This window comes from Marmota marmota, unplaced genomic scaffold (genome assembly GCF_001458135.2).
Source record: "Marmota marmota marmota unplaced genomic scaffold, marMar, whole genome shotgun sequence".
Lineage (NCBI taxonomy): Eukaryota > Metazoa > Chordata > Mammalia > Rodentia > Sciuridae > Marmota > Marmota marmota.
This window is the reverse complement of record NW_025999853.1, coordinates 36,940,905-36,953,966: the sequence shown is the minus strand read 5'-3', so window position 1 is coordinate 36,953,966 and position 13,062 is coordinate 36,940,905. Positions and strand designations below refer to the sequence as shown.

The 13,062-nt window shown below is 38.1% G+C and overlaps 1 protein-coding gene across 1 annotated transcript in view; it reads right to left on the bottom strand.

Moving 5' to 3' along the window:
• Ptprr (protein tyrosine phosphatase receptor type R) overlaps window positions 1-13,062 on the bottom strand; it is a 256,407-nt gene that overhangs the window by 11,455 nt on the left and 231,890 nt on the right. The window contains exons 10-12 of the mRNA XM_048808281.1: window positions 9,612-9,722; window positions 8,129-8,286; window positions 4,724-4,837 (exon numbers count right to left, since the gene is read on the bottom strand). Of these exons, the coding sequence (XP_048664238.1) occupies window positions 4,724-4,837; window positions 8,129-8,286; window positions 9,612-9,722 (383 nt within the window). The remainder of the gene's footprint in view (window positions 1-4,723; window positions 4,838-8,128; window positions 8,287-9,611; window positions 9,723-13,062) is intronic.

The following is a 13,062-nucleotide window of genomic DNA, read 5'->3' as shown; positions in this document are numbered from 1 at the left end:
GTTCATTAAGCTAAGCCTTAAGGAACACAGATTAGAAAAGTTTGTTAGGGAATTTGTCTTTCCCCACCCAGGCACCTGACACATGTCCAGTGGCAAAAGCTTAGTAATGTTTGTTGAATGGATGAATGAATGAATGAATGTTTCAGGAGTACCACTCTGAGCAGAGGTCTCCAGGGCTTGTCCCTCAGGGCACAAGGTTCCACAAACACCCACCCTAAAAACATCCCAAAGCAGGGTGGTTCCAGGATTTATGATGTGTGCAGTCATTCATGCCCTCTGCCCTTGTGTTGAGAGGGACCTTGCACTTGGATTAATACTCTGTTATCACTGCCTAGAAATGTTATATAACTTTTTAAGCCAGGAGATTCCCATTTTCATTTTACATTGGGCCAATTTTGCATCCAGTTTTGCCGGAGGCATCCCAGGCTGGAGCTCCTCTGCTCCTCTCAATACCTCATGTCTTCCTGTTGCACAGAGCTGGTCTACCAGTCTCCTTGGCTTCAGGGCCTCATCAGAGTGTGCTTGGCATCTGGGGATCTCTCTTCTATTCCCTTTCATCTGAACCCAAGTTCTGAATGGATTCCTAAGATGGAGAGTTACATCCTCTCTAGCTATTATACTGGGAAATGGTAAATCACCTCCTTTGAAGTGTAGCGTTAGATAGCTGAGAAGTTATACAGGTTTACCCTCACTTCTCATCCTCCGGTTCAATGAACTTGAAAAAAAAAAAGATTCTTCTAGAAAAAGGTTGACTCTCTAAAAACAGTGTTTTAGATACTCATTCTACACAGACGTTTCAGGGATTCTTCATAGACATTTAGGGTGTAAGGGTAAAAGAAATTGAAGTTAAAGCGTAAAAGTTAAAGGGTAAAAGACCGGGTGTTGTAAAGTTTCTAAGCTGCAAGGTCTGAGTTAAAATGTAAAGGATTAGGTATTGTTAGGTTTCTATGCTACCTGCAAAACCTGAAATCCCTGTAGCTGTTAGGACAATACTGGAACTGCCCAGTAAATATTTCCCCTGACTACTTGGTTGTTTAATAACTGAAGGGCTCTGTGTAACTGGTCACGTAGTCATTTAGGCCCTAAAACCAATCAGTTTGAATGTAACCCCCTCCTTAGGAATGACCTATCACTCCAGCCTGACCTGTTCCTGCCAATGAATGAACTAATCATGTTTAGGAGTTGTTGTTCAATTTTCCCGCGCCTCATGATGATTTGTTCTGATGTATACAAAGCCCTCCGCCCTCCCCCAAAAAGTGTACTTAAGCAGTGCTCAGCCCCTGCTCGGGGCTCTGGGCTGCTTTCCCTTCTTGAGTGGGCACAGAGCCCCAGCATGCTGGTTCAATAAATCCCCTTCTGCCAATTGCATGAGTGGTTACTTGGTGGTCTCTTTCTCCGACGCTTCGCCTGACCCTTACAAGGGGTAAGACAACTTTTCTGTTGTTTAAATTGTATTCTTCAGGCAACTGCAGACCATCTCACTTCATTTGTTGAAAAAAACAGCCCTTGTTCATACTAACAGCTGTTTTAAAAATTACAATATCATGCTGCCTTTGCATTTTTTAATCAGCAGAACCTTATCCAAGAGACATGCTTTTGTCAGGCAGTTTTACTGAAGACATTGCTTGTTTACTTTTATCTATGATATTCATACTTATTTTGATAGTCATACACTTGAATTAGAACTCTGAACTCCTGGATTCCAAATAGGTCTGATTTGCTATTTCCTTAAACTATATGATCTTGAGCACATGACTTGGTGTCTTGAATTCTTTGTTTTCTCATTAAAAAAAAATAATAAGTCTAAGAAATACAGTTTTTCCTACTCTTGGGTTAATTTTGGAAGCTCAATGAGTCATAGGCTTTGAAGACCACTGTGGAGATCTGTGATTAGATAAATTTCTGCATGTTGACTAATGCATTTTGGAATGTCTGAAGACAGATCCAGAGCAGAAGGCAAGGAGGACCAGGGAGAATCGGGCGCCGGGACAAGGTTTGAAAAATTGATAAAGATACACTCAAAGAGAATAAAGGCAGATGTTTGGAGTCTCTGAGATCAGTTTTCCTGGTATCAGTCAAGGATGTGGTCTGGGGCAATAGGCAGCTACAAACTGTAGTTTTAAACATGAGGCATGTCAGGAAATAGCGGAAGAACTAGATGGGGGAGAAAAAGAAGAGGAGGTGAGGTAAAGGAGGAAGATTTTCTGTTTTGCTTTTCATAATCACTAGAAGAATGCACAACAGGAGAGACAAGAAGAGCAAAATCTGTGTTGATCCTGTGAAGGAAGGAAGGCAAAGGAAAGACCTTTCAGGGAAAACATTAAGGAGAGGATCTATTACATAAACAACAGATGCAGCTGCTCAGAAAGAATTTATGTAGAAGGGGTCTTGATTAATAAACCAGTTACAATGGTTTTGACACACATGTTGGCAGTAATTCAGATCCAGAGTACGGGGAGCCTATAGGCATCAGATCAGCAGAGAAGTTGGATATGTTTTGAAGATCCTATCAAGAGCAAAACAAAAAAAAAAGTCCTGTGGGAAGGCCTTGGTGGTAATGGAAGGCCAAGGCCAAAATTTCTGACCATTTGTTTTAGGAAGGAAGGAGTAGATAGAGGAGGCATTGTGATAGGGTTAAAAAAAAAAAAAGTATTTGTGATTCTATTCAAAACTAGGAGAGAATTCCATAGGCAGGGGAATGGGATTGGGAAGTGGAGACCAAGGTGGAGGTCAGGTTACAAAAATGAGTGGGGGATGTGGGAGATGGGAGGGTGAGTAGGCAAGAATTGACAAACAGGAGCCCAGACAAGGAGCAGGCCAAGCCTATTTCTCAGCACGTTGTTCTCAACAGCACCGGGGAGCTGTGATAGGTCAACTGGGTTCAGAATCAGTTTATATCCATGTGCTTTATCTGCAGTTCTGGCATAAGATAGTAGGAAAGCACGACTCAGGGGTACACACTGGAGTCCCTCACGGATGTAGGGGTCCCATGCTACAGCCTTGTTTACAGACACACAAAGTAGGAAAGATCAAGGTCAATGTGGGAGTAGCTCCAGGCTAACTGGGTGCTGTTGTTTATGCTCTGACTTAGAACCCTCTCCTGAGAATAAGTCCCCAAATCTGAAGTAAAGCAACTGTATCCTATGGACTTTCTTGGATGGAAGACAAGGGGATTCATGGAGATTAAGACAGCAATTGTTAAGAGAAGGAAGAGGGATAACTGGAACTGATTTTCTTATGTAAAAAAAAGAAAATATTTTTGGAAGCAATTACATGTGCAGTGTGCAAAAGGAGGAGGCAGAGAGGGTTAAGTGCAGGAGGAAATGCAGGTTGTGTTCTATTAAGTACAGCAACAGGATTAATCTCATTTAGATGTTACTGCAGGCCTGTGAGGTATACATTAGTATTTCTAGTTTACAGACACATATTTCGTTTACTGGCTATGTATATTGATAATAAATGTAGTTAAACTTAGTCAAATGCTTAGTATGTGCCAGGTGCTTTACGTAAATTGTCTCATTTCATCCTTACAACAATAAAGAAAAGTGTATAATATTATTAATTTCATTTTCAAGATGAGAAAACCAAGGAATAAAAAAGTCTAGTAACACACCCAAGACCACAAAAACCAGAAAGTGGTAGAAACTTGGATGCAAACTCAGGTAAACTGTTTCCAGAGTCTAGTATCTTAACCACTGTGATGAATAGTCTCTAATAAGCCAATCAAGATTAAAAGAAAAAAACGAGGGAAGACACACTTACAAAGACTTAGAGCAAGGAAGATGTTAAAAACACAGTATTTCTTGAAGGCTTAATAAGTGCCTGGCCATATTCTAAGTGCCTTGTATATAGCAATATCTCACCTAATTTTCAGAACAATCTTTTTGCTACTTTTATTAAACACACAGAAAGTAGGACATAGTATGTGCTCAGCAAACATTTGTTGAGCAATTCTTAAAAGATAACCATACAATTTTACTTTTCTGGGTCATAGGGCTAAAGTTCAAGTGACTCAGCTCCTGTTGTCTTCTTTGTTATATTATTTCACAGTATTTAATTCTGTCTAGAATAATCTTGTTTATTTCTTTATTTGTTATTTGTTTCCTTGTGTTAGCATGTAAATTCTAGGAGAACAGGGGCCTCACTCATCTTGTTTAAAGCTGTTTTTGCAGCATCCAGAATGAGCTGAATGTAATGGTGCTTGCCTATAATCCCAGCGGCTCAGGAGATGGAGGCAGGAGGATCCTAAATTTGAGGCTAGCCTTGGCAACTTAGCAAGGCTCTAAGCAATTTGGTGAGACTCTGTCTCAAAATGAAAAATAAAAAGGACTGGGGATGTAGCTCAGTGGTAGAGCACCTCTGGGTTCAATCCCCAGTTTCACAAAAATAAAACAAAAGATGCTAAAGTGAATGATTCAGTTAAGTCATATGAAAATCCAGATTATACACAGAGGAATAGGGATGTAAGATATCATAACCTGTAAAAGGGATGAGGAAAGATTAAGCATAAGTTTTGGTATTTGGATTTTTGATGGTTGGTGTTACGAACAGTACTTCCTTCAATAGCTTTTTAAATGTAATGCATGATTTTTGGTATTTTACAAGAATCCCTGTAGAGATTTAGAACCTCGGAGCTGATGGAGTCAGGCTGATCAGATCAGGTGGTGACTGATAATGCAGCTCTGAAGTGAAATCCCTATGGCACAATTCCCGGGACACGTACCTGTCTACGCGAAGTTGGCAGACAATGTTTAGTGCGTCCACAACGCCTTCTTCTTTCAACTGTTGACAGCCGATGGATGTAGCAATAAAACACCCCGTCCTACCGATCCCTGCGCTGCAAGGAAAAGAAAAGGAATAAAAAGATGGGGGTGGGGTGTGTGACAAAGTTAAGATGCAGTTCTTTCAAAAGGGTAGTGCACAATCTGAAACAGCAGTGAAGATGAATAGTAATGATAATAAAACTCTCATGTGTTGAGTATTACAAGCTTGGTTCTGTGCCAAGTGCTTAAAATATCTTATTTAGTTATGAGTAGTAGGATGAGCGGGGTGGTGGGAGGTGATGGGGAGAGGGAAAATACTGAAAAGGCACTGTAATTGTTCTAGAAAGAATAACGACAGCCTAGACTTAGGTAAGGTACAGTGAAGATGCTTGTGCTTGGAGGCTAGGAATGGCGGCACCCCTGAGACCAGGGGGATTCTGGAATAAAGCTGATAAGGGTGGATGGGGGTTTGATGTTGAGGAGTTCAGTGAATAACCAAGAACTCAGTCCAGTGTAGGAGAGGGGATGGGGCTAGAAGTACATATTCCACATCATTAATGTAGAGGTAATCATCGAAATGCTGTCTGTCCTGGAGGGTTCACACATTTATTTGCCTTACACAATATGCCCCTAAAATCAACTGGACAAGACCCTTCTCACATGCCAATTTCTACCACCAAGTCTTTATGTGAATTTCTCTGAAATCTCCATCTAAAACTAAATTTCTTCTAGCTGGAGCTCTTGCTGTTACTATTTTGCTCTCGCTCAGTATCTCTAAGTGTATTTAAAATGGAATGAATTATCTTTTCCTTCAATGGCATTACCACTGAGCCACCAGTTTTTTAGTCTAGAAATCTTGAAGCGATCTTCAACATCTCCCCCTCTCTCACCTCCCACTTCCAATCTGCTACCAATTCTTCTATTTTTCCATCTCTACTGAGCCTTTGATCCATGCTTTCCTTTCTGTAGACTATTTGCATCTTCACCATCTCCTCAGTCCATGACTAGCAGTGATCTCATTGTGGTTTCCAAGTCTCAAATCTTTTCCTTGACTAATACATGATATACACACAACTGCAAGGTTCATCTTTCTAAAATAAGGGCATCATTATATCACTCCTTATTCAAAAACTGTGGATGGCTTACATTAGTTAAGATTATAATGTCTGACCTCCCTGTTGGGTATTCATATCTTGCAAAATCTGAATGTCTTTTTTGCTGTCTTCTTTCTAGTCTATGTGTTATTATTCTCATTTTCCTTTCTGTTTCAATGACATTTTCACAGTCAGAAATGCCTTCCCCACCACCTTTTAAAACCACAAACATTGATCATTTTTTAAGACCTAGTTCAACATTATTCCAATGTTTAGAGGTTTCTTCAACCCCCAGGGTTGGAATTAATCTCTCCCATCTTGGCACTCAAATACTGTTAGCTTCTCATAGCTGGTATTGCTTCCTGTTGGATGTGAGTACATAGGAAATCAGAAGGAATGGGTGTCTTTTAGTTGAAGTGTCCATAGACAGTTTGTTTCATGGAAGAAATAGCATTTGATCTGTACCCTCTGTGTGGCAGGCATTTTGGCTATCATGCATGAGAAAATTTTCCAAGTGTGACAATGATATAAAGAAAGAACTGATGCAAAACAGGATTATGACATGTGACAATAAATGTACTAGCCTGGCTAGAAGTAGAAGTTATTTCGTTAGAAAAGTGGGAAATAAGCTTGGGAAAGTACTCTGGAATCTTACTTGGAGTGCTAAGAGGTTTGGACTGCATCCTCTGTACACCCTTTTTTTTTTTTTCCTTAATTGTTGGAAACTGTAATCTTTCACTTCCCAGAAATAATTCACACGTCTTAGTTCAAATAATTTCAAGGAGTTCACTAATCCCTGTAGTTTACCTAAGGACTCAAGGTTAAGGACTTTTGCTCTAGGCAATGCAAAGCCATTGACAACTTTTGAGCAAGGATTTCATGTGATGAAAAGTGGTTTTAGGAACATGATCCCAGAGAAGTTGACAGGGTGGGCCATCATGGCACAGGAAGAAGGGTATATGTGTGCAATTAGCCAGCTACTTCTAAACTACATGGATGAGGTCAGAAGGGCCTGAACTAGGGTGGTTGGACAGGAAGACATGATTATGGGAGAAGCTTTGAAGGGAAAGCCAATCTGGTAACTGATTAGATACTGAGGATGGAGTTGAAAGAAGAGCCAAAGATAACTGTCAACATTGAATGCTGGAAAAAAGAAGGCCTCATTCTTAGAAACAGTAATCAGAAAGGGGGCCTGGATTTATAGGGGAAATGGCTAGTTCAGTTTAGATATACTGAGTATTTTATGATTTGGGGTGGGGGATAGTTTCAGCCCTTGAGTATGGGCAATTAGTTTGTTTTCTCTCAACTCCAAGCTAAGTTTAGGGCAAGGCCTAATGCTAAAACACTGGATAAAGACACCTTTGGATAAACAGACATATATATTAACTTTTAATCCTAATTAAATCACAAAGTTTCAAGAAGGAAGGAGGCCAGAATGATAATCCGAAATAAAACATTTTATTTATTCAAGGCTTTATCAAAACTCTCTTAAGAAACTTATGAGGTTAAACAAAGGAACATGAATTATTTTGAGAATGTATGGACAATAAATGATTGGTTCTATAAATGACTTTAAATTACTTTGCTTTAGTTGGGTTTCTCTAAAAGGAAAACGAGGGGGAAAGGTACTAGGTGAGCTTAAAGATAGACCTTAGGGAAAGGAGTCATTAGGGAAGACTGTTGCTGCTGTTGGCCTGGCCACCATACCCCACATTCTGGTAATAGCACATTATTTTTCTTTTAATAAACCTGCAGTTTCCCACTTCCCACTTCATAAATTTGTTTCCATTTGAATTTCATGAGGTAACTGAAAATAGCTGACCAGTTCCACCAAATTTGACATAACAATGAATGTGATCAAGACACAATCCATGTAGAGTTTAGGTGCCATCTTGAAAGAATGGAAAAGCAATTGGTAATTTCAGAAAACACATCTGTAATTCTTAGTGCACATGAGACTGATGAGGCAAAATAAATCAGCCTAAATTTCAAGTCAGATGACTGCCTAAGGTGTCCTGCACACTGAGCTTATTTATTTAGAATTCATATTTTGTTCCTAGTCTGTTTGCTGAAAATGCCTTAAAAGGGTGTATTCGTTTCTGTAAGCATCCTCTTGATGAAGACTAAAATATTAGAAAGTTAACCAATTTTGATAAATATTTAATCTGTCAAGAATGTCACATCCAGGAAGCAAACCCCTAATTCTTTCATTTCTGTGACTTTATAAAGAAAGAATAGTTGCTAAGGCAGAAAGACAGGTTCATGCCTTACCTGCAGTGGACAACCACAGGCCCTCGGCCCTCAGAAGTAAGTCTGTCTTCTTCTACATCCAGCATGAGTTGCAAAAGGGGCTGGGCGCTGTCCGGAGTCTTATGGTCAGGCCATGAGGTGTACCAGTAATGCTTCACAAGTTGGGTGTGGCTTCCTTGCTGAAAATAGCAATAGCCACCAAATGCCTTATTCACTTATGAAACTAAAAGTCACCCAGAACACAATACTGAAAGTCTTCTATCATTCCCATCTTGCAAGCTACTTATATCTACATGGAAAAAAAAAATCTATAAGAGTTCTGAAGAACTGAGAAAACTTTACCTTCAACATTCTGACCTGAAAGGTTGACACTCTTGCACCTATAAAGTGACATTTACATTTTTATCTATAATATATAATATATATACCAGAGACTAGATATATGTTTATATATATTTTTCTATGTGAAAAGGGTAGGTGAAAATGTAGCCAGAAAGAATCTCAATTAATGTGTTTCCTGCTCTACGATCCCTCTTGACAGTTTATTATAAATACATTAAACAATATGAGAACATTTAATTTCATAGTCAGTCATGCTGAACTTTTTACACTCATCCCATATTCCAGGATTTAACAGCAGTGAGGAATTTGGTAGTAAGGGAGCTTGATGGGATCCCTAGATTGGAAACACTTTGAACAAGAGCCTGAGCACATCATCTCAAAATCCTGAACCCGAGTGGGGACCTGGTATGGACTGGGTGAGTGCTGAAAACCAGATTTTGGTAAATTCCTTCTGATGTCAAACTTTCCAATGAAAACCATCCCTGCAGCTCTCCCTCTGCTGTCTTCTTGTTTGTGATGATTCTGTTCCAGCATTGAGGCTGCTGATAGGCTTGACATCTTTGGGATGATTCTTCCTTAGATGCAAGAATAATGCCATAGCAATATTCCCCAGCACTTGCTGAGGAACAAGTTAAATAAGATAATTTTTGTATGACGTAAGCTGGTCTGGGGGAAGTCCCTATGAAGTACTGTAATTCCAGTTTTTTAAGAACTCATCAACACTTCAGGCTTGTCTTGCCTCCCACAGCCACCCACTGGTGCAGATTTTTTTCTTTCATAGTTTCCAGGCCTTGCTTAAAGCTGCTTAGGCCAAAATGATATTATAAAGAGTCATGGTAAAGTCTCCAGCACAAGGCTTTTGTTAAAGGCTTTGAAAAGGTTAAATCGGAGATGTTTTATTAATGCAAATTAGAAGATCCCAACATCCTACATAATGAACTTCCTTAATGTCTACTTAGATTAATTTAATTATTCCACATACTAACAGTAGCTGACAACAAAGAATACATGAGGGAATGATTATAGTTTCTCTTTGATCTTCACATTATTTAATGTGTTTAAGCTGAATCTGTAATTCTTATTAGTGTAAATAATTTCAAAGTAGAAATGTCATCCTCTAATTTCATCTACTTCGTAGATAGCTACAGCTATATAATCTTACCTTTAAGACAAGGTTTCGAATGGTGTAGTTTTCACATTCATTTACACTGATAACCAGAACCTCAACTTTCCCGTATATCCCTCTCTTTTCTGGCCAGTATAGCACACATTTCTGGAGGAGGGGAAGGAAGAACTTTTATTAGCCTTGGAGTACCTTTCATTTAAGTATCTTAAAATGTTTTCTGTTATTAATTAGAAAAATAAAATATCAATTTTAAAACTCTATAAATATACTAAAACCATTGAATTGTAAATTTTAAATTAAAAAAATTTTAAGTTGTAGATAGACACAATATCTTTATTTATTTATTTATTTATTTTTATGTGGTGCTGAGGATCAAACCCAGTGCCTTACATGTGCTAGGCAAGCGCTCTACCTCTGAGCCACAACCCCAGCCCTGAACTGTACATTTAAACAGTGAATTATATAGTATGAAAATTATGTCTCAATAGGTTGTGATTTTTTAAAAAGTAAATTTTTACAAGCCCTATCAAATACTATGATTACTAATCCCATACCAATAATAATGAAATAGAGAGGCAAAAAATTCCCAAAAGTCTGCATAGAAATTAAAAAGTACTTAAGAACTAAACCAAGAAATTAAAATCCAAATATTAGAGTTTATCATGTGATGATAAAAATAAAAGAAATATTCTCCCACAATGATTGAGGTAAGGCACAATTCACCTGTGTTCCTGATATATCCAATAAGAGTATCTGTAATATATTAGATTCCAATGAATAAAGTTTCCCCTGTATGTAAGGCAGAGGTTATGATCATTAATGCATCTATGGTATTATATTTCACAGGTCTAAGGGATTTTTAACTTATGGCACTATTGAAATAAATGTATAATTAAATTATTTTTAACATGTTTTTATGATGGATCTACTTTGAGAGGCTTAACAAGAGTAATAATTATATTTTAAGCACATTAGTATAGCATAGTGGTTAAGGCACAGACTTTGGACTCAGAGGGTCTGGATTCAAATTTTGGTCGCTCTCCTTATTAGCTGTGAATCCATAAGCAAGATACTTAACATCTTTGGTCTCAGTTTCCTCATGATTTAAAATGTTCAAGTACTTAGGACAAAGCCAGGTATACAGTAAACTCTTAGAACACAATGCTAATATTGTTGTTGTTATATCTTAAAACTACTGGGAAATATATTGTGAACCCAAAGTGATTACACTTTCATGCACTAAATATTATTTAATTATTATATTCAGACATCATTATTAAAAGAAAACTGCCAAGTAAGATTCAAGCATACATATAAGCTCATATTATTTATTACTTTGTCTTTTAAATAACTACAAAGGAATTGCTAATTTTCTAATCACATTTTTTGATGGTTAAAAAACTAATGGGTGAAAGTTGATATTTTATTTTGAATGCCCAGGGAAGTGAAGTTAATTCTGGAAATGTTGTTTAAATAGCACTTAACCCTTTCTCTCAAACATACACATTTATATACAGGAATTCTTTCACTCGTTGCTTTCAGTCAGGGTCTTTTAGTACCAGGACGCTTGGCTCAACTCTTCTAAGTCAGAGGGAGATGAACAACACACTTGAAAAAATTTTAAATACTGATAGATTCAAGAAAACGGCAAAAGAATCACAGACTTACAGACCTAAAGGTAAAGACATGTACATTGTCAGAAACACACCTCGGGGCTTTATAATGCTGAACACCAATCACTCTACATGCTAGAGCCACACAGGAAGTCACCTCACCTAGCCGAATCACAATATCTATCTTTCATCCATTACATTATAAACACATTTATATCTTCCACATTTTGATCCTTCTCTAAATGAAGTAAATCATTTCAGCTTTATTTACATGCCACTCACAACTGCAGGCAATCAGACTAAAGGCTTGCTCTAGCTGATTTAATGGTAATATGAAGAAAAGAAACCTTTTTTAAAAAGAAAATTGTTTTTAAGCTGTTGATGGACCTTTATTTTTATTTATTTATATGTGGTGCTGAGAATTGAACCCAGTGCCTCACACATGCTAGGCAAGCACCCTACCACTGAGCTACAATCTAGCCCAAGAAAAGAAACCTTTTAAAAGTAGAGCAACTTATTTCCCCCTGCAGTTGCCAAATGTCTAAAATTGTCCCCGTTTGTTAAAGGTAATCATACTAACCAATTTGCCTGGTTTCTTTCAGTGAAGCATCAATTATTTCGCTGCAAGACCCGAGCTATTGTGTTTCTTAAAACCCATGTCTCCCGGATGAATCCAAGAAGAGTGACAAAGAATCTTGGAAAAAGAATTGACCAAAGAAAGAGGCAAGCAGTGGTGCAGTAGTCTGGCATACGTGCCCCATTGTCCCCGATCAGACCTGAGCAGCAGGCTCCCATTTAGAAAGGTGGCTCTCGAAACCAGTAAGGAAAGCTGCCAGGCAGGAGCTCGCTGCCTGCACCTGACTCGTAACAGTACTTGAGCAGGCTTCTGCACCTCCTTGATAAGTGGAAGCCTCGGCTGCTTGCTTCTCTCCCAAGCTGGCCCTGGCCTCTTGAATGTTTTCCTTGATGCTTTACCAAAAAAGCAATTGGCAGCCAGCTCCCAGTAGACAATGCAATGTGACTTGTTCCTTCCAACAACCCTTAATTAGCATCCCATCTCCTCTCAGAGATACAATAGCTTATTTTTACACACTGAATACATTTTCCCCCTTTTAGAAGAAAGTAGAAAAAGAGACCAGATAAGTGTGGGTGCTGAATACGAGGTGGGGGAGAGCTGCAAATGGAGCTGTTTCTAAGAGCACAAGTTCATGTTCAAATTATTTTCCTGAACAGCTTTTTAGGGTTTCTTTAGTGTGGTGCTAACAATGATATGAAAGAGGCAGAAAATGCAAGGAAGCAAAATGCTATCTTGCAGATAATATTACGAAATCACACTAATTGTAGGTAATTTGAAATAGCATGCTATGTAGCAGAATATAACCCTAAAACATCACTATTCTCCCAACTAGGCTGATCCTTTAGTCAAATTATCTATTAATCTTAAGAATTCATAGTTTGGAGAAAAATGAGGTTTTTAGAGGACCGTGTGCTTCTAGGGTAAATAAGTAATTATCAAATCCTGACTGAAAAGATTGTGGACATTAATTGATTCTTTCTAATTAGCAGTTTATAGCAAAAGTGGAATACAATGTGAAACAATGCAAACTCATGTATTTTTATGATTTTTTCCCCCTTTGACCATCCTCTATCACCCCTACCAAATGAGGGTTATTTATGTTTAAAGAAGAAGGAATTCTAGCTAGTAGTTTAGATGCCTGGAAATGAGATATCTATTTTCAAGTTATTTTCTTGTTTGTACATTTAAAACCAGAGATTTTGCTCTATGATCTAAAGACATGTATCACCACATAGAAAATGACTCTAAATAAATAAAAAGAAGATGCTCAATCTTACTTATTGATACATAAGAAAGG